Raw genomic sequence first — 22,430 nt, forward strand, 5'->3', positions numbered from 1 at the left:
GGAGCTGTTCAAATCGATCGGGATGACGTCCAAACTGCTGACGGAGTCTATCACCGAAAGGATGACTCACAAGTCCAAGAAGGTTGCCACCAAGTTGGACAAGAACTTCAAAAACTGGGGTACGGAGGCTACGAACAAGTTCAAGCGTGCTAGCAAATCGATCAACAGCTTGGCGGAGGACAAGCTATCGCTGTCGTTGGCTAGGAACAAGGAAGGTAAGACTAGTCGGAGTAACAGTACCACAGAGGAGCAGGAGTTTCTGGAGCGAAGGCAAACCGTGCCACCGGAGAACAGCGATCTCATCAAGAACATTCAGTTCAACAGCCCGTTGAACAACAAGGTTAACAATCGGGAGGATCTGACCAAGGGTTCCAGTTCCTCCTCGACGTACGACATTCCCAAAAGTGCCAAAAGGACAAACTTTGAGGAGCCTCCGCCGTACACGGAGTCCAGCAAGTCCAAGTCGAACAGTAGCGCGAGTTTGGCGTCCGCTTCGTCCTCTTCGACCAATCCTCCTCCGTCTGGGACTTTCACCAGGAACTCCGGGCTGAGCCAGAGTTTGTACAGTAAGATTGTACCAAAAAAGGATCGAAATGGAGGTTTCCCATCGCCGGGTCCTTTGCGGCAGAAGAATAAGAGTGAGTCGAACTTACAGGAGAGTAAGTTCTACATCGATTCGGTGCGGGAGGTGGACATCGGAAGCAGTTCCGAGGATCTACCGCCACCGAAGTTCCCCGCGCCGGTACTTCACGATCAAGAAGCTACCGGAAAGCGAGAGAACCCGTATGGTAAGCTGAATATCATTCCTCGATCGCCATCCAGTTCTTCAGAAGAGGACAACAATAGTCTTCCAGAAAAGCTGAGGCGTCTGAAGATCCGGAAGAAATCCGAGAACTACGAGAATGTCGCGGTGGGTAGTTCTTCAGCGCCGGATTCCAGAAGGGCTACCTGCAACTCGGTGAATCGCGTATTTTCGCGTAGATCTTCGTCGATCGATGAGCTGCGCAACAACCTCAATCTGCGTTCGGATTCTTGGAATTTCTACGACATTAGCAATAGAGATACGCGGCAAGGGGAGGACGAGGATGGGGACAGCTCCAGGGTGAGTACTCCAGAGCCAACGTATGCCAACGATGATCAGCATTACGGGCAAATCTGTGAGATGGAGACATCGCTGCTGCAGCCGGAACTACTGCACTCCCGACCGGCAAAGCACGACTACGACGAAGTCTCGATATCGGACATCATCGATGAGTTCGACCCGTTGGCTCATCGACGATCGCTGGCGGTGATCATGGAGAAGACTGGAAACAACGATGAGCTAGAGCTGATCGAGAACATCCTGAGCGCGGAGTCCTATGGACCAAGGGTTCAACTGGAGTCCTCCGATGAGAACCTCGTGCCGAAAGACATTCCGAGGGAGCTGCCTAAGCCGCCGAAACGATCGGACTCACTCTTGGAGACATCAACGAAGCAAGAAGACCCCGGTCCACCGAACAAAGAACCGCCGCCGATTCCTCGCCGGAAAAAGTCCCGTAGTCCCAAGAGGAGCATGATCATCCACCAGAATCTGAACTTGCCTTCGGACAGCATCGAAAACTTGGTGGACGAGGCGGAGATCGAGCCATATCTAGCCAGGGTGGATGAGGCGGAAGCTAATCAAGGACCCGCAGATTTGAGTTATCCATCTAGCAGTCAAGGTCCTCAAACGAGTTGGTTCGTGCCGGATGATGAAACGCAGCCACAACCCGATAAGTTCCACAAGACTACGAACGTGAATCCGTTGAACGAGAAGACCGACAACAAGCCAGTGGAAAAGATACAGAAGGAGCTTCCTACGGAGTTATCACGGATCAGCGAAGACGATACGTACTTGCCGTCATATTCGGAAGCTATAGGTGCGGAAGTCACGGGTGAGCCATTGCCCGGACCTTCTGCCAGCAAGTCCAGCGTCAAGTCCAAGCTATTCAACGCCCTAAAACGCAAATCCAGCTTCAAGTCAAAAGCCGATACTCGAACCGTCCTGGAGATGATCCCGAAGCCGCCGCTAACGGAGCGGCTAATCAGCCATCAAGGGCACGTGCTCAAATTCCCATCCGGCATGATCGGCGACGTGTTCAACGAGTTGGCGCCAAGGTCGGCCGTGCTCAAGGAGAAAATCATCCAAACGTATCAGGATCCGCAGAAAACGCAACCCAAGGAGACGCTCCACATGAAGTTTATCCTCAGCCTGCAATGCGTAGTTCAGCACAAGTTCAACAACGAAGGCGGCCCGGACCTGCACTGCTTCGAAGTTGTGCTGGCAATGCCGAAGAAGGAAGGAAGCTCCGGATCTAACCAGCAGCTGGTTACGAATCCGAATCTGGTGATCACCAGTAACAACAGTGGGAATGTGAAGACCTTGAGGCAGTCGTACATGTTCGGAGTACACAAGCGATCGGATAGGAATCTGTGGATGGCGAAGATTTTGCAGTCGGTGACTGAGGTTTTCCCGGACACGTGTCTAGCGGAGTTCACCCGAGCTGGATGGTGTTACATGAAGAAGTCCGTATCGTCAAGCTGGAGTGGGGCGTGGCTGCTGCTGGCGAAGCGTCGGCTGTATTTCTACAACTACCAGGATCGTCAGCTAGAACAGCTGGATCTACGGAAAGCTCGATGCATCGGAGGCATCGAGTCGGACGAATCGATACGGAACCTCCACACGGAAGCGGGGCCGTCGCTGTTCATCGACTGTCCGCCGTATGCTACGCTGTATTTCATTATGGCATCGCCCAGGGAGACCCAGATATGGAAGAAGATCATCAAGGATACGGCGCACAAGAACGGCAGCAGTCTGCACAGCCAGCAGTTGACCAAGAACGACGTCCCGGTGCTGATCGACAAATGCATCAACTTCATCTACGCCCATGGTTCGATGTCCGAGGGGATCTACCGCAAGTCCGGATCGGCTAGTCAGGTCACCAAGATCTTGCAGCTGTTCAAGGAGGACGCCTTTGCAGTCCAGCTGATACGCGGGGAGTTTAATGAATACGACGTTGCTGGGGCGCTTAAGAAGTTCATCCGGGACATTCCGAATTCGTTCTTCGGAAGCTACTCCATCAGTTTCGTCAGTATTACCAGCTTGAAGTCTGCCAAGGACAAAATCGATTCCTACAAGGAACTGCTCTCGCGTCTACCAAAGGTTGAATACCAAACCTTGAAGAAGCTAGTGGGTCACCTGAGTTTCATCGCATCCCTGGAGCGACACAACAAGATGGGCGTTCCAAACCTGGCCATGATCTGGGGATCGACGCTGATGGCCAACTCCTCGCAAAACCAAGAAGCGGAACAGTATACGTACAGTCAGGAGGAAGCGGACGTCGTTGCGGATCTGATCAAGCTCTACAAAAACCTGTTCACGATCACCCCGGAGGAGGTCAAGAAGGAGCTGTTGATGCTGAAAGTGCTGCAGAAGTATCACGCCGCAGCGGAGAACTTGTCCGATACGGTAAAGGACTCCGGTGACTTGAAGGTCTGGATCGCGATCGAATGCGACGAGGGAAGCAGCACTGCAGCGAGTGAAGAAAAGACGCAGATCAACGTGACGATCAATCCGACCAAAACGGCGTCCGATATCTGCAAGGAGCTAGCTGGGAAGACGCCATTCCAGTGGTACAAACTGACATTGTACGAAGTCATCGGAGACGGTTCGTTGATTCGACCCGTGCACTACAGTGAGAAGGCGTTGGAGATCGTGTTAAGGTAAGTTCGGTGACTCAGTACCGAGAATTCAATGACCCCTCATCGACCTTCATTTCAGGTGGACCTACTGGAACGACGCCGATCGGAAGAACAACTACCTTTCGATCAGGCAAACGACGACCCTGAATGATGTCTACCGGCACATCCAGAAGTCGCCACTGATGACACCCACCACGGAGTTGAAGTTCGCCGATCGGAAAACGAAGACCTTGCGGAGTTACAAGCTGCAGTTGATCGGGAAGGAGATCGTCGTGTTGAAGCGGGTCGACAAGAAGGATAAGAGTCTGTACGAGGAGCTGATGAAGATCGATCTGGGCAAGGTTCAGGCCTACATCGGAAGGGAAGCGAAGCGGGATCAGTCAAGCTTGCGATGGGCGATTACGCTAGTGGAGAATGATTTCAAGAAGAGGTAGGTTTCCGATTTGGGATGTGGTAGGTTACATCCAAACTGTTGTTGAGATTAGAAATTGAAGTCTACGGTTGTGATAGTTTTATGTTTAACCCTCCTAAGATGTTACGCTAGACGCACCATGATGGCGTAGTGCAGTTCAACGAGCCTATCTGGGTCATATTGACCCCAGCATCCAACTAGGGTTGAATAAAGCCCAAGAGTGGTATATAGGGAGTTTTAAGGGGGCATCGGAGGGTTTCTGAAGAGGTTTGAGGAGAGTTCAAAGGGCGTGTGAGGAAAGACAAACGAGATTCAAGGAACCCCTGAAATTCCTGAAAAAAATAAATGAAACCCTTTGGTATTCTCTTTACTTCTCAGAAACGTCCAGCAACATCTCGAAACCCTTTTGAAACCTCATTGAAAATTCCCTGAAACCCATTAGAACCCTCCAAAAACTCTTAAAAGTTTCAGATACCCTCTGATATTCAAGCAAAACTTAAGCACGAAAAAACATCACACATAACTTATATGTATTATAATTTGCTACGTTGTTTCTCCCCGCAGGACCCGGGACGCCCCCTTCATTGGCCACCTGTTCGGAGGAATCGATTTCAACGACCAAGTCCTGTGGTATTCCAGCATTCTGTACAGTCTACACAAGGATGACATCCTGCCGAGCAGCGATTTGTTCTTCTAGCCAATTAAAATAGATCAATATTTACACACGAGAGTATTTTCGTCTTATTGTAGATTTTATCCAGTTTTCTGTTTCAATTTAGCCATGAATAAATCTTAAGACCTTCTTCAAAGGGTCGAATATTTTTGAAACTTCTCAATCTTTAATCCACTTAAAAAGGAATCCATTTCCTTTCGGTAATACTTTAATGCAAATACCTTCGAACAGTCACCACCCCTCCCCCTCATCATGCCGTCGTAGTCTCGGCATCCACCTCTTCCCTTACGCTAGTCATGTTTCCTCCGTTGGTCACAGTCGACCCACCACCGGAGTCCTGAACTGCCGTTCCCGTTGTCGTGGTTGTCGTTACTGCCTCCCTCTCCTCGCTACTCCTCTGGTCCACCCTACTGGAAGACGTCGGAGCATCCCCGTTGGTCCGAACGGTGAAGTATTTCTGTTCCTGCTCGTGTCGCCGTTGGCACTCGATGCCGTAGATCACCAGAAAGCTGGACGCCAACAGGCAACCCAGGCTGCTGAGGATCGCGAACGAAAGCGCGATGTAGTACCACACGCTGAGCACCTCGCTGCAGTTGAAGTCACTGTGGGTGGAAGGGGAGATATGGAACGCAATTAGTCTAAATTTATCTGAAGTTTGTTTTTGAGGATTTTAAGCTGGTTTCAGTAATCCTTAAAGTGTTTTGGGAGTTTCATTCCATGGAAGGCCTCTCATGAAGACCTCAACACCCAAAAACCTGATCAAATTCCTCTGTAGCTCCAAGAAACTTCCGGGAGATCCCTTGGAACCCTACTCGAATACCTAAGATCTCCTGAAACCCCTATCCTCTCGAAACCAACTGAACCCACTTGAACATGACCTGAAACTTATTTGGAATCCTCAAGAACACGCTGAACCCTGAACATTCTGAATGCCCCTGGAATTTCTCCGAAACATCATGTAATCCCCATTATAGCCCTCTGAAAACATCTGAATCTTCCCTAAGCCCCTTTAAGTCTTTTCGAAACCCCTCTGTAAACCCATATAATCATTAGAAACACCCCTGAAACCAATAGCTCCCATAAGTCGCCTATCACCAGGTTCAGCTTGGCAATGCCCTCCTCTCATTCTACTTTGCTAAACCTTAACTTGTGTCATTGCTCCATTCTAATGCAATCCTTCTTTCCCTTACTTTTCCCTTGAACCTTCCAGACAATCTACATAGCCTTCCCTTCAACTCCTCTGAAAGTTCCATTGCCCTCTCCCTTCCCTTAGAACCCTTTGTGACAAGCTGTTTTATCCATCGCTTCCTCAGATGTTCCGGAGACTCTCTATTGCTAACGCCCTGTTCGTCTTTTCCATAGTTTCTATAATGACATTTCCTTCCACTGATTTCCAGACAATGTCATGGGAGTCCCAGGACTCCATGAGACTTAACAAGTGTTCCAAGGTGGATTTGCGGTAAGTTTTAAGAGAGTTCATAATGGTTTCAGGGGACTTACAGGTGTTTTAGAGGGGTTTTGGAGGATTCTTGGAAAATCTTATAGAGTGTCAAGGGATTTTTAGAAGATTTCAAAAATATCAAGGGAATTTCACTCGGGGATCAAAGAGCTTCAAGAAGCCTTCCAGGGCGTTCAGAAAATTCCATGAGAGTTTCCATGGTGTTTCAGCAGACTTTTAAAAGGGTTCAGTAGATTTGAGATGGGTTCCGTGGGAGGTTCAGCGGCGATTCGGGGTTATTATTCTTCTTTTTCTTCTTCTTTATGGCTCTACGTTCCAACTGAGGCTTGGCCTGCCTCGCTTCAACTTAGTGTTCTTTGAGCATTTCCACAGTTAGAAGGGCTTTCCTTGCCTGCCATTGCATGAAATTGTATATTGTGGGGCAAGTGCAATGGTACACTATGCCCAGGGAGTCGAGAAAATTTTCCTGATGGGAACGGAAATCGAACCCGCCGTCTCCGGATTGGCGATCCATAGCCTTAACCACTAGGCTAACTGGAGACCTCAGTTTATAAGAAACCTGATAACCCCTGACATCTCCTTAAAATTTCTCTGACATCCTTTAACATGAAACCTTTACGAACTTCTACGGCTCTAGAAGACATTCAGAGGGTTTCAGGTTGGTTTCAGTAGGCTTCATGAGTTTTCTTGGGGCTTCAGCGAGGTAGAAGGTTAAACCTTTTTTCGGGAGCAAAGATAGGTAGAACTTCGTTCGAATCTGGACAATCATCCCTCACGGACTTCAGGGGGTTCCAGGGCACTTCAGGGTAGCTTTTCAGGGGCAGTCTCAGGCGGATTACATGAGGACACTAGAGTGGTTTCGGGGGAGGATCTATGGAGGCGTTAATGATTTTCTAAGAGGGATCCAACGGGGATTCAGGAAGCTTTGGGTTTCCAGGGTTTCACACTTATTATACTTCTCTGAGACGCCTCGAATTCCCAGGAACCCCATGGAGTACCCTTGAAACTCTCCTAAAATACTTTGAAACCGCACAAAACCTACAACTCCTTCATGAAATTCTTTTTAAACCTATCTTAAACAGTTTAAAACTTCCGTGGATCTCCTTAATGTCCCCTGATGGTTCCCTGAATCATCCCAAAAACCCCTGATCACTCCCCTTGACACTTTGATAATGCTCTCTCGAAACCCATCATAACTTTCATAAGCCCCAATACCCTCCATAGTATTTATAGACCCATCTGAAATACCTAAACTGTTCCTTGCTCCTCTGGAATGCTCTACAAACCTCCTGCCCCCCTTGAGCTTCTCCAAAAAACTCTCTTGACACCTCTTCAATTAAACCCCTTGAAACTATCTTCCACATCTTCCTTCTCAAACAACAATTTGAAATCCTATTAGTTTTCAAAAGCTTTTGATAACCACCATAAAACCTTAATGATTCGACTTTGGTTTTATACTGCTTTTAAAGACCTTCTCAACCTTTTTTCTGAACTGTTTCACCGCAGCAGCTGCTGCACTTTATAATAAAAAGTTCACTTCAGTTGAACCTTCCTGAAAACCCTCCTAGTCTCCCCTCTGAAACCCTCTGAAAATTCCATTCCCCCCCCAACACACTTTGGATTCCTTTAGTCGCTTCTTTTTTCTTTAATCCTCCTGAATACTTTAATACCCTTCGTTCACCCCCCTTACGAGCCGTTAGATCTGAGACTGCCCGCATCTTGGGTCTCCATTTGTACACTGAGAAAACTGGTCTTGAGAAATTCATAGGTTTGTCGTATGAAATTTCAACACAAGAAAAAGTTTTGATTTCCATAAGAATTCTTATGAGTTCATTTCATAAAACATCTTTTGACATATTTTTGCGCAGTATAAACAAATATGTCAGAACCTGGAATCGAACCATGGACGTCGAGATCGGAAAACGCGTGCTTTTCTCATGCACCCATCGACGCTCCGGAAGTTGAGGTGGTTGGAGCCCAATACGAAATTTGGTTTTGCGGGAATAACGTTTCACAAGATATCCTATGATTTTCATAAGAGCCTTCTTATGACCGCTCTTGAATTTCATAAGAAATGTTTACCTCAGTGTATTGTTGCCGCCATTTTGACGTTTGATTATAGCACAAGGGCGGGTCTCACAAAGAATTTCAAATATGTCAGAGGGTTTGAAAGAGGTTTCGGGTGGTTTTAGGGGGTTGTTGAGGATTTTCAGAGACATTCAAGGGAGTCCAGGGAAGTTTCATGGCTTTTCAAAGTGTTTCAAGGGCGTGCAGTTCAGGGTATCTTAGGGAGTTCCAGGTTCCAGGTTCGATTCGGTAAATCTCATGGAGTGTCAGAAGGATCTTTAGATGCGTTTCATGGCGTTTAAAGGGGTTTTAGAAGCGAGTCATGAGGGATTTATGATGTTATCAGGGGATTCCAGGGGTCTCTGAAGGATTCTGGTGCGTTTCAAGGGGGTTTTAGTGAGGCATTTAAGGGCGACCCATTATTAGAGAGTATTTGGGGGTTTCCAGGGATGTTTCATGGAACTTTAAGGGTTTTCATAAACGTTTTAGGGCGTTTCATAGGATCTCATGGATATTAAAGATGGTTTAGGGGGAGTTAAGGACGTTCCAGAGGGTTTCCAGGGCGTTTTAGGAAATTTTATGGCCGTTATTGGGGTTCACGGACGTTTCAGAGAGTCTCAGGGAGATACAGGGTGATTTCAGCAGTGCCCTTGGGATTCCCTGAATCTCAATTAAACGCCCCTTGTGTTCTTTGAAACGCGCCGGAAAGGGCTTTAAACCACCTAAAACAAATCTAAAAACGCTCTAAAACCTAGTCTGAGACCCTTCTAGCATCAACTGGAAGCCCCTGAAATTTTCTGAAGCTCTCCCGAAATACCTCTGAATCGCACATAAAACTCCCTGAAAACACCTAAAGCCGTCCAATTCCATTTCAGGCCCAAATATTCCTTACACCAGCTACAACCCTCTTGTTAAGCTCCCCTCTGAAACTCCTGGAAACCTCCTTGGCTCCATTTCAAACTCTCAGGGCAATACTTGTTCATGCACCAGAGAACACCAGCTTTGCAAGGTTGTTGTCCGGCATTCCCACATGGCCTACCCATCGTATCCTTCCAGCTTTTGAGACCTTCCGGATGCTCGTGGTTCATTCTTCGCCGCCACCCACCGCTCGCCTGCATACCACAAAAGATGGTCCCAAGCACTCAACGCTCCATCACTTCGATTGCTTGCATGACCTCCTCCAGCATAGTCTAGGTCTCGTGCCCATAGAGTAGAGAACTACCGGTTTTATCAGCGTTTTGTACATGGTACAGTCATAGCACAATCATGGGTCACCCACAATTATGGGTCAATTCCATTTGAATTGCATGGTGAACTGTCTGACTAATAATTGTGACAGAGTGACCCATAATTGTGCAATGACTGTACATTTGGTGCGAGGGTGAATCATTTTCGACCGCAGGTTCTCATGGAGCAACATAGTAAGCTTCCACTGATGATGCGTCTTCGTATTTCGCGGCTAACGTTGTTGTCAGCAGCCCTTCAGTAAGGATCCGAGGTAGACGAATTCCTCCACCACCACATTACTACCCAGACGGATCCGGTCGTATTCGGTTCCGCCTACCAGCATGTACTTTGTTTTTTAGGCATTCACCACCAGTCCTACCTTTGCTGCTTCGCATTTCAGGTGGGTGTACAGCTCTGCCACCGTTCCAAATGTTCTTGCAATAATGTCCATGTCGTCCGCAAAGCACACAAATTGACCGGGTTTTGTGAAAATCGTTCCCCGGCTGATGAGCCCTGCTCGTCGCATCACACTTTTCAGAGCGATGTTGAAGAGTAGGCATGAGAGTCCATCACCTTGTCGCAGTCCCCGGCGAGATTCGAATGAACCGGATAGTTCACTCGAAACCCTTACGCAGTTTTGCACACCGTCCATCGTTGCTTTAATCAGTCTAGGCAGCTTCCCAGAAAAGCCGTTTTCGTCCATAATTCTCCGCAGCTCTGCGCGGTCGATACTCTCGTATGCCGCTTTGAAGTCGAGAAACAGGTGATGCGTTGGGACCTGGTATTCACGACATTTCTGGAGGATTTGCCGTACGATAAAGATCTGGTCCGTTGTCGATCGACCGTCGATGAAGCTGGCTTGATAACTTCCCACGAACTCATTCGTTTTAGGTGACAGATGACGGAAGATGATCTGGGATAGAACTTTGTAGGTAGCATTCAAAATAGTCATCGCTATGAATTCTCACATTCGAAATGGTCGCCTTTCTTGTGAATGGGGCAGATTACCCCTTCCTTCCACTCCTCCGGTAGCTGTTCGGTTTCCCAGATCCTGACTATCAGCCGATGCAGACAGGTGGCCAACTTTTCTGGGCCCATCTTGATGAGTTCAGCTGCGATACCATCCTTACCAGCTGCTTTGTTAGTTTTGAGTTGGTGAATGGCATTCTTAACTTCCCTCAGCGTGGGAGTTGGTTCATTTCCGTCCTCCGCTGCACTGGCGTCGTCGTTTCCACCGTTGCCGTGGGCTCCCGTGCCTACGTTCAGGTGCTGATCGAAGTGCTGCTTCCACCTTTCGATCTCCTCACGTCCGTCCGTCAAGAGGCCTCCGTCTTTATCCCTGCATATTTTGGCTCGCGGCACGAAGCCATTGCGGGATGCGTTGAGTTTCTGATAGAACTTCCGTGTTTCTTGGAAACGGCATTTCCTCACACTCCACTTCTTCCAGGCGGCGCTTTTTCTCCCGAAAGAGGCGGGTCTGCTGTTTCCGCTTCTGGTTGTAACGTTCCACGTTCTGTCCCTTGCTGCAGCATTACCGCCCTCACTTCGTTCTTCTCCTCCAAAACCGTTGTGCACTCTTCGTCGAACCATTCGTTCCGTCGATTCCGTTCCACGCTCCCGATGGTGCTCTCGGCTGCGTCGTTGATGGCTACTTTCAATGTACTCCAGCAGTTCTCTAGAGGGCTCTCATCGAGCTCGCCCTCGCCTGGCAACGCGGCCTCGAGATTCTGCGCGTATGCTGAGGCGACATCCAGTTGCTTCAGTCGCTCTAAGTTGTACTGTGGCGGTCGCCGGTACCGTACATTGTTGATGATGGAGAGTTTTGGGCGCAGTTGACCATCACCAGATAGTGGTCGGAGTCGATGTTGGCGCCACGATAAGTCCTGACGTCGATAATGTCGGAGAAGTGCCGTCCGTCAATCAGAACGTGGTCGATTTGAGATTCCGTCTGCTGTGGTGATCTCCAGGTGTAACGATACGGGAGGCTGTGCTGGAAGAAGATGCTACGAATGGCCATGTTCTTGGAGGCGGCGAAATCGATAAGGCATAGCCCATTTTCGTTCGTCAGCTGGTGGGCGCTGAACTTTCCAATCGTCGGTCTGAATTCCTCCTCCTGGCCTACCTGAGCGTTCAATTCACCTATGATGATCTTGACGCGCCTCTGCATATCACGATGAAAGCTGTTCCCAGCTCGCGTGTGCTGCCGCAGCTCTGGTAGATGGTACGATTACCTCTTAACGTTCGCACCATGGATCCTGTCCAACACACCTCCTGCAGCGCTACGATGCCGAACCCGCGGTCCTTCAGTAGATCGGCGAGTATGCGGGTGCTCCCAATGAAGTTGAGAGATCGGCAGTTCCACGTACCGAGTTTCCAATCGCAAGTCCTTTTTGTTCGCTGGGGTCGTTGCCGTTGGTCTCGGTTCGTATTATTCTGGAGGACCACAGTGCACAGTTGAGCTTAGAGTCCTTCCCTGGCACTCGGACGTAGATCAGCCGCCCTTAACATGGGGATCAGACGCTGTTGTAAGCCGCTCCTCCTGGAGAACAGACGCTCAGGTTTACCGAAGCAAACCCGTCCTTCCCTGTCAGCCTACGACCAAAGTTCCCACCGGGGTTGGTTACCCGATCTTCTCTAAGGTTGCTCATAGTTTTCGGCCGGTACCGCGTGGAGGTAGGGATAGGAGTTGCTGGGCAGAGGCTAGTGGATCACAATGGGATCTGAATTGCGCAGTTCTTACCGTGCCATTAACTTTCTTGAAATCCCTTAAAACCATCATAGAAGTCCCTGAAACCTTCTAAAATCCCCTTGGAAGGCCGTTGAAACCCCTTTAAATCCTCCTGAAGCGCTTTTGAATTACTCTGAAAATTGAATGGAAATTAACCGTTTGACACTGGATGAATTTACGGCAAAGATAATGTTCATTTTGAGCTATTCATCTTTCTACATGAATAAGAGTTTGCATTTTCTTTGTAGCCATATATCTCACGAACACAAAAACCTTTTGTCATAAATTTTCAAACACGGTTACATTTTCCAGTACTGTGAGGCGTATTTAAGCTCGTATTTAAGTTTTAAGGAATTTCTTGGGTTTAAGAAAGAACTCGTTTCAAAACTCTCGAAATCTCCTTCCATGAAACCACAATCAATTCTCTTGAAATTATCCTGGGACCTCTAAAAGCCCCCTGCAACTTCCAGAATTTCCCCGAAAACCCAATGATATCACCCGTTTTTATACCATGTCAGGTACCTTTCGCGTTGCAACCACTGGTTTATCTATCGTTCTAAATGATGTGATAAAATCCATCTAAACCTTCTGAAACCCCCATGATACACAGAACTCAAAACTTCTCTGAAACCCCTGTAAAATCCCCCTGGAAGCCCCTGAAACCCTCCGAAACCCTACTATGGCACTCCACAAAACCCCACTAGTTTTTGTCTCGAAAATCTCTGGACAACCCCCTTAAAACCTCTTGAAGCTCTCTTGAAACCCTCTAGAAACTCGGTGGAACTACCTGGAACACCCACGTTTCCCTTGAACTGTCGGTTTCAAAGGTTTTCAGGGAATTACAAGGAAGGCTCAGAAGAGTTCCAGAAAAATGTCAGCTTGTGTTCAAAAGGATTTCAAAGGAATTCCGAGAGTTTTCACGAGAATTCAAGAGCGTTCTAGAAGATATCTATACTCTTTCTGGTGATTTCTAGGAGTTGAGGGGTGGGGGATTGCTCGAGGGATTTTGGGAGGATGGAGGCCTGGCTCTGTTTCTGTGTATTTCAGAAGGATGTTTCAGGGCTATTTCAGGCGAGTTTAGAGGGATTATGGGGCAATTTAATGAGTAACCCCTGTTGCAATTCCAAGACGACTGCCATTAAGGGCCTTTAACCCCCTTAGAACTCCCTCGGAACCACATGAAATCCCATTGAAACCCCCTGTAACTCATTAAAACCCTCATGGAACCACCAAGAAACCCCTTTGCAATATCTCTGATCCAATTCCTTCCCGAATAACTTATGATATATCTCCACCTAGTCCTATTTCCCTTCTCTGAATCCTTCTTGGACTTCCCATGAAAATCCACTTGTATCCATTGTGCTGCCATTGCTACCCTTTCCACCTAAACTCCCCCTGCTTTTACTTCTCTTTTATGCCTTGAGACCCCTCTGCCTCGTGCACCTTAAACTCCCAGAGATCTATAAACTTCCCTTTTGTCCCCACCCCTCCTTAATCTCTCCTGGGACCCTCCTTCTTCTTCTTCTTCTTCTTCTTCTTGGCGTAACGTCCTCACTAGGACAAAGCCAGCTTCTCAGCATAGTGTTCTTTGAGCACTTCCACAGTTATTAACTGAGAGCTTCCTCTGCCAATGACCATTTTGCATGTGTATATCGTGTGGCCGGCACGAAGATACTCTATGCCCAAGGAAGTCAAGGAAACGATGGGGCCCTCCACTGTTCTCATAATCTCTCATGCATCCCCAGCCAAATTCATAACAAGTGGTTCCATACCTTTCCCCACGTGATAAAAGCATATTGTGAATGTGTCTTACCGGTACTCCAACCAAATGACGCCTTCCTGCTCCAGCATCTCTCCAGCTCGCCTCAAATCGAACCCACTCACCAGGGCCCGACTGATCCCGGCCGCCGCCGTTCCGTTCCTCCTCTCGTCGTCCTCATCCATCTCTTCCCCACCTCTCAGCTCACTGGCAGCCACATCCTCCTGTTCCTTCATCGATACCCCCCGGGTATCGATCAAGCACACACAGCTCGATGAGTTCACGTTGAACCGGTATTCCGGTGCGCATCGCAGATGCTCCGAACTCAGATTAGTCGTGTGAATCATCGCGTAGATGAACGCCAACATGGTAAAGAAGATCGTCAACAGCAGGATGACCATCGCGTTCACCCGAATAAAGTTGAAAAAGTTCTCCCGCAACCGATTCGACGGCCGCCGCTTGAAATCGAACAGTATCAGGAACAAGGAACCGCACAAGGTTAGCTGAAATAGCAAGGGGTCATTACAGAACTCCATCTCGTCAAGTCCACCGAATATACTCACAATCATCCCCGCCCAGTAGGGATTGTCCTTGGTTTGGGTGTTCGGTGACCACACGATGATGGTCATCCCCACCAGGGTAAGTATCGTGCCGACGACGATCTCCAGCACCATCAGCAGCCGGCTAAGGCGGATGTGCTTGAGGTTGAGCGAGTTACCTTTCGGGTAACGCTGCGGGACGGCTTTGTTCACGACCAGCATCCGGCTGTGCCGCAAACTGCTGCGGGTGGGTTTGTGCCGCCCTATCAGGGTGCTGGCGTTTTTGGAGAAGTTCTGCGGCACGGTGGTGGTCATGTAGACGGCCTTCAAAAAAAAAAAAAAAAAATATGTTAAAGAAAGTATATTAAGTAAAAAGAAAATCGGGTTAAGTACTGTTCTTTTGGATTCCACTAAGAATTTGCATCCTTTGACAAATGCGTATTTCGACCTCAACTGTAAGTTCGTCTTCAGTGTCTTGTACTGAAAACACTGGAAGTATATTGAAATATTTTTTTCAATGAGTAATTGGATGTGCATGAAATGCGAAAGATTTCTTGTTTTTCACTTAGTTTCGTCGTGTTGATTCTTGAAGACATTTTTTGAAGAATTGAGGAATTTAAGAAATAAATTGAAAAATAAAGTAAACCCAAACATGTTCTTGGTAATATTTGTTGAACAATCTGTGCCAGAGTACAGAAGCGTTCCATTGGTTTTCAAGGGGGTTTCAAGGGTTTTAAGAGCTTTTCCGGGAATTTTAGGGAAAACACATCTTTAAACTTCCATTATGCAGTTCATTATCAAACTTAATTTTTGTTTCTTCCGGAAGAAATCTTTTAACGAGCTTCTTTTAAAATTCGCCTTGGAATTCCTTCATGGATTCTCTTAGAAGTACTTGAAAACCTTCCAGAAATCTCAAAAATTTATTATGAAATCTTCTTGGATTCCTCTTAAACAACTTTTAGGTTTCCGCTTGGTTATCTCTTGGAAGGCGAAGAAGTTGTCAAAGAAAGGGTTCCAGATCCTTGGGATTTACCTTCTGGAAGACGTCCCGTTTTAAATTTCATCTGGAACTTCTACGGGGATTCGCTCAGAAGTTACAGCAGAAATCGGAACTAATTAAGACATCCATTCTGAGTTTTTACCAAAACATCGCTTTTCATATTCACCCAGTTGATTCTTATAAAATTTCTCCAGAAGTTTCTCCGGGATTTCTTCAGGATTTTTCCAAAATTACTTTCTGATATCCCTCCAGAGATTTTTTCTGATGTTCCCACATGAACTTTTTCTTGGGATGGCCAATTAATTCTTCCTTGGATTCTTCCAAAATAAGTTTTTTCTTGAATTCATCAGGAGTTTCTTCTGTTTTTTTTTAAGAATGCTTTCTGGCATTCGCATTCCTCCAGAAAATACTTCTGGGATTCGTCCAAGCCTTGCTCCAGAAATTCCTTCTGAGATTTCTACAGGAGTTTCTTCTGAACTATGTCCTCTAGGACATAGTTTTCCAAATTTTGTTTCGCGACCCCCCAACTGCTAGAAGGCACGCTCCGATTATTTTACGGAAAGCGGAGTGACGACAGAAGATCGCGAGAATCAAGTTTGGGAAACAATGCTCTATAGGAGTTTAATGCTGAAAATCAGCAATCCTTCTGAAAGATCTTGCAGGAGTTCTTTCTAGGTATTCTCCAAGACTTCTTGTTGGGATTCCTCTGGCAGTTCCTTAGAGGAATCTTGAAGAGATCTTTTGAAGGACAGGTTAATCTCCAGAAGAAATTCCTGGATAAATCCCTGGAGAAAACATTTCTGGAGCTATCAACAGTTGGGGTTTGAAGAAGAATCCCGAGAATCTACAGAAAGAATTTCTGGAGGAATGCCCAGACACATTTTTTTTAAATCTTTTTATGTATATGGTTAAGAACCCGGATATTCGATAATTTCTGCAAACAACTTCGGAAGAACTACAGAAATATATCCTGAAAATATTCTAGGAGTTTTCGGTGAAATTCATAGAGAAACTCCAAAAAGAATGCATTTATGAATTTCTGACACCATTTTGGAAGTATCAAGTCCCAGAATGATTTATAAAAAAACATTTTGGAAGAATCTAAGAAACAACTTCTGAAGAATTCCTGAGAAAAGTGCTTGAAAGAATTTCACAAAGAATTATTTGACGGATTTCTGGTAGAAAAACTAGAAGAAATTGTTGAGGCATTTCTGCAACAATCCATTTTTTTTTTTTAACACGTTTATTTGGTATCACACACTTAGCTACATACAATGATTACATGGAACAATTTAAAATAAAATCTAACGCTGCTGTCGTTAGTTGATCGTTGGCTTCTAAAATAAAATTTACATAAACTATAAATGTTTTTAGAGCCTGGTACCTATTCCTCCTATTCATATTTTTTAATTCAGGAATACGTAATTCAAAAAAGCCTAATCTTCTGCCCTGAATTGTTCCCAATCTAGATTGAAGATGTTCCCACAACTCCCTCGTTTTTTGGCATGTTGTAAATTTATGCTCCAAATCTTCGTCAATATTAGGACAGTGTTGACACGAAGAACTGGCAAGTCGATTTTGTCGGTGCAATAGCGCAGCATTGGGGATTTTTCCATTCACTAGAAGATAGTAAACGGATTGTTCCTTTGAAGTTAATCCTGGCAACTTTATATTAAAAAAAATATAGAAAAATTTAAAAAAAAAAAATGAAGTGTAGTAATTCTTACATTGAAAATCCAAAAGTTTCTGAAAGCAACCTAGAAAAAGACCTTGAGAAGTTGCTAAATAAATTGCTGGAACGATTTCTGCATCTATTTCTAACAGAAATCTGACTGAAGCATCCCGAATTTCACTAGTAGAATTTCTAGTGTAAATACCGTCCAAGTTTCTGAAAGAATTCATGATGAATTTCTGGATAAATTTCAAGAAGTGCTCATGGAAAAAGTACAAGTAGAATTTCTGATGTTCCAAAATAGTTTAAGAGTTCCAAAAATATTTCAAACAATTTTTGTCAGATTTTTCCTGCAAAATCGTTATATAAATCCTGTAGCCATTCAGCCATTCCAAAGAAAAACGATATAGTGCATCTCTGACTGTCGTGAAACTTGGTAGGCTTGTAGTTCTTCGGAAATAATTAGACCCGTATTTTTTTATTTCATCATTAGGGTGTCCAATTTTCATATAGGGTGGTCCAAAAAATCAAGATTTTTCAAAACTAAAAATTTTCAAAAAATCGTAACTTTCGAACCATTTGACCGATTTTAAACTTCTTTTTTTTTTTTGTTTGAAAGCTATTGAATTGTAGTTTTCAGAAAAAATACGTTTAAGGGGCTAAAATGTAAAAAGTACTATAAAATATGCAAATAGATTAGTTTTTTCACGTTTTCATGGTCTCGGGACCAAAGACGTACCCTGGTTTTATATTTTTATCAGAAAATTCAGGATTTGGCGTAGCATATCAAAAAATCAGAAATGTATGTTGTTTAGTTTTTGAGATATGATTTTTTAAATGTAGAGAGTCATGTATTTTAGTACTAGCTACTCTAAAATTGCTTGAAATTGCAAATTCTCATAAAACTATGCATAGTATTGCTTTTTTAAGTGATTCCTGGTGGTTTTGGTATCCAAAGTATTATAAGGATTCAAAATATAATCAAATTTAAAAAGTGTCTTGTATGGGAAAATTTGACCTTTTATTTTCAAAAAATCATATCTCAAAAACTTAAAAACATACATCTCTGATTTTTTGATATGTTACGCCAAATTTCCTGAATTTTCAGATAAAAATATTAAACTAGGGTACCTCTTTGGTCCCGAGACCATGAAAACGTAAAAAAAAACTAATATATTTACATATTTTATAGTACTCTTTACAATTTAGCCCCTGTAACGTATTTTTCCTGAAAACTACAATTTAATAGCTTTTTAAAAAAAAGAAGTTTGAAATCGGTCAACTGGTTCGAAAGTTATGATTTTTTTTAAATTTTTTTGTTTTGAAAATCCTTGATTTTTTGGACCACCCTATATGAAAATTGGTCACACTAATGACGAAATAAAAAAATACGGGTCTAATTATTTCCGAAGAACTACAAACCCACCAAGTTTTATGACAATCGGAATTGCACTATATCGTTTTTCTATAGAATGGCTGCAAAGAGAACCTTTAATCGAATTTGAGATGTATAACCTAAAAAAATCCTGGAAAAAAATTGGTAAAGATAAAAAAAAAATATTCCTGGAAGAATGCAAGAAGAATTTTTGGACGATCTTGAAATTAATTACTGGATGAAAATCTGGGGAAAAATTTTCTAAAAATTCAAAAACAACATCTAGAATAAAAATCTTGTGATCTTGTGTAAATTTCTCGGAAAATCAAGAACTTCATGAGATATTCCTGTCCTAATTTCTACAATAATTACTTGGAAATTACAAGAAGGATAGGGTTCCTTCCTGTACAAATTCTTACATGGAATCCATCCGAGTAGAATTCCAAGAAAAAATTTCTTGAAAAATGTTAAAATTTCAGTAAAAATTCAAACAAAATTTTAGAGATTTCCTCAAAACATTTCTCAAACAGTTCTAGGAAAAAATCAAGAAAACTCCTGTAGAAATTGCTGAACAAGTGTGAGGAATAAATTGGGTGTACATTATTGAAATAAATCTTGCCTGAAGATGCCTTAAAAATGCTTGAAGAATTTCCAGTACCATTTTGATCATGTTCCTGGGAAGGTTTCTGGAAGAGTCCCTAGAATATATAAAATTTCTGGATAGCTCTCGGAGAAAGCTCATGTAGAAATTTTGAGATTTCATATTAACCCTTTTATACCTAACCCCGCCTTTAGACGGGGTTATAGTTTCAACATTTATGTAATTTTTGTTTCCTTTTATATTTTTGGCTGATATTTAGGACTGTTCCGTATGTCTCAAAATGGTTTTTGGTGTTTTCAGGAAATTATTGAGAAATTAATGTCTTAGTCACCTTTTAGATGTCATTGATTATTTTGTATGGAGTCGCTAACATATTTTGTAATTTTTCCAAACCATTCTATCATAATAAAATAGTTAAGATGAATCAAATACATTCTTCATTTACTTCCCTTAAAAATACAAGGAAAAAAACAGTTTCCATGAAAAAAAAATTAAAAATCGAAATATTTCAAATATAATCGTAACATCTCAAAGTGTTTACGTCTCAAAAATAGGCTTCCAGGAAAAATATGAAAATGTGGGGATGTTCAAAAATAAAATTTGGTTAAATCGAAAACCAAAATTCACAAAATCGCGAATTAAAAAGAATCATCTTCCAAAATATTTTTAAATTGATTTTAGACGACGAAAAATGATTTTAGATCGAAATCAAAAAATTGTGTATTAGAGGGTTGAATAATAATGTTTCATGGAAAAATTATTTTAAATAAATCATGTGATATTTTATGAAAAACTTCGTAGAAAAAACTACAATAGAAATTCTAGGTGGAAATTGTAAAGGAGTTTCTACAGGAACTCACAGTAGAAATCCTGGATATATATCTAAAAAAAATTCTATGGGCATCCTTAGGTCAGGAGAAACTATATTAAACAAACCTGGAAAAATTTCTCAAACTACTGCTATAAAATTTGAAACTTGTAAGAAGCACTTCTCAAGCCATACTTGGGATAATTCTGCAGCAATTCGTATTACAATTGCTAAAGGGAATCCTTGAGACAAATTTATGTAAAAAAACTGCATGAAATAATGAATTCAGAGATAATATTCTGTACAAATCTACAGCATATTTTTGGAGGATCTTTTGACAGAATTTTTGGGAAAGTATTTTTCTTACATCAAATTGAGGGACTCTTCTAGATTTTTTTCATGAATTATTTAAAGAAAAACGGATCATTCTTCAAAAATGCCTTCAAAACATCCTTGCTAAAATTTCAAAAATTTGATAAAATTCTTGGTAGAATTAGTAGAGGGATTTGTGGTAGAATGCAAGAAAAAAATCCAGAAAAATCTGATAAATTGCCAAAAAAAAATTACTGCAGGCATTAAAAAAAAAACTCTGAAAAACTTCCATAAAAAAATCTTGGACGAATTTCAGGAGAAAATTCAAAATGAATTCTTAGATGAGCTGTTTGAGCAATTACCAGTCGAGTTCTTGAAGGAATTCCGATCGAGTTTTATTTTTCAAGAAATTCCTGGTAAAAGTTATAAAAAAATTCCGATGACGTGTTCCGCAGAAAATTATAGAAGAATGCATGAAATTAGTCTTAAAAGGCGAAACTGGATGCATTCCCTTACTTTTTTGGTTTTTCATCAAATGGCGAAGCAATATTTTTAAAATCGGGTTTCAAACACATTTAAAGGAAGTATCAAGGTATTTCACGATTTCTTTCCTGGTGGTAGGGTCTTAACTAATTCAATTTTAGACTTAGTAACTAAATTTTTGGCACACGGTTAGATACAGTCTCTAATCCTAAACAAAAATTCCAACCAATTGGTTTGAAATTGACTTAGTTAGAGCGGCAAGTGCCCAAAATAGGCACACCTGCCCAAATGGTACAATACCCTAAATGTTTTTTGTTTTTTTTACCTGTTTTTTCGAAATTTTGTTAAAAACTGTTTTTTGTAAAAACGAAAAACATTTTGCATCAGGAAAAAAATCCGTTTTTGAATTAAAAATAAAAAACCAAAAAATGAGGAAATGCATCTAGTTTCATCTTAACCCGTTCAACCCCAGCTGAAACTTGAAAATTCAAAAAATCGTCAGCAGCTCATTAACAGAATTTTCAGGGGCATTTCAAGTGGTTTTAATGACGATTTCAGAGGAGTCACAGGAGCTTTTAAAGGGCGTTAAAGGGGTTCAGAATCGTTTCAAGGCAATTCTCAGAGTTTCAGAAGACTTAAGGAACGTTTTAAGAGTGTTCCGAAAGGTTTTAAGGTCGTTTGATAGCATTTCAGGTACGCTTCTAGGGATTTCAGGGGTTTCCTAGAATTTTGTATGGGCGATTTAAGGGGCTTCAGGGTCATTTCAAATTGAATGATTGGATTTCAAAGGCGTTTCAATGGGATTATGGAGCTATCAAGGGAATTTCGAGGCATTTCAGGATCACTTGAAGGGGTTTTCCAGATCGTTTCAAGGGGGTTTCAGAAACCTTTTAAGGATGTTCCCTCCTGAAATCATGTGAAACCCCCTGGAACCCTTTGAAGCACCCCAAAGACCCCCTGAAAATTCTCTGAGACTTCCTGGAAATCTCCTGAGACACCCTGAAACGCCCCTGAAACCCTTTGGAAGCCCTCTGATATCCCTGGGACCCCTTGAAACGCGGTAGAGGCCATCTGAAGAACACAAAGACTTCTTGAAAGCCTCTGAGACCCCTTGAAGCGCTCATGAGGCCACCTGGAAACTTAACCTCCTGGAAATCCCCTGATGCCTACTAAGGCGCCTTTGAGACCCCTGTAGCTCTACCCTGAAACGTCCTGGGATTCCCTGAAACGCTCCTGAGACTCTCCAAAGCGCCCCAGAGGCCTCCTGGAACCCCCTTGAAATCTCCGGTGACCCCCTGCACAGAATAAAATATCCATTTTTTTCATTAATGTGCTTATTCCACACATCCATGTAATATTCAACGAAAAATCATGAGCATAAATAGAATGCTAGATTTAGTGCACATTTACATGAGATATCATGTAAGATTACCTCATAATTATGTTAATTTCCATCAATCATCGAATTCCAATCGGTTACATTACGTAAAATTCGTAAAATTCCCTGTAAGTGTGATTTCTGGCTGAATGTTACACGGATATATTTTCTGTGTGAAACGCCCCAGAGACCTTTTGAAGCATCCCTGAGACCTCCT

General features: G+C 43.4%; 2 protein-coding genes across 2 annotated transcripts in view; one reads left to right on the forward strand and one right to left on the reverse strand.

Moving 5' to 3' along the window:
* The window catches only part of LOC109422056 (uncharacterized), a 39,473-nt gene extending 34,611 nt beyond the window's left edge, over positions 1–4,862 (forward strand). Inside the window, exons 3-5 of the mRNA XM_062844869.1 lie at positions 1–3,741; positions 3,800–4,150; positions 4,697–4,862. Of these exons, the coding sequence (XP_062700853.1) occupies positions 1–3,741; positions 3,800–4,150; positions 4,697–4,829 (4,225 nt within the window). The 3' untranslated portion in view covers positions 4,830–4,862. The remainder of the gene's footprint in view (positions 3,742–3,799; positions 4,151–4,696) is intronic.
* Positions 4,863–4,916: 54 nt separating this feature from the next.
* The window catches only part of LOC115253964 (uncharacterized), a 48,713-nt gene continuing 31,199 nt past the window's right edge, over positions 4,917–22,430 (reverse strand). Inside the window, exons 2-4 of the mRNA XM_029854569.2 lie at positions 14,609–14,908; positions 14,100–14,548; positions 4,917–5,407 (exon numbers count right to left, since the gene is read on the reverse strand). Of these exons, the coding sequence (XP_029710429.2) occupies positions 5,056–5,407; positions 14,100–14,548; positions 14,609–14,908 (1,101 nt within the window). The 3' untranslated portion in view covers positions 4,917–5,055. The remainder of the gene's footprint in view (positions 5,408–14,099; positions 14,549–14,608; positions 14,909–22,430) is intronic.

Source organism: Aedes albopictus, chromosome 1 (assembly GCF_035046485.1).
Source record: "Aedes albopictus strain Foshan chromosome 1, AalbF5, whole genome shotgun sequence".
Lineage (NCBI taxonomy): Eukaryota > Metazoa > Arthropoda > Insecta > Diptera > Culicidae > Aedes > Aedes albopictus.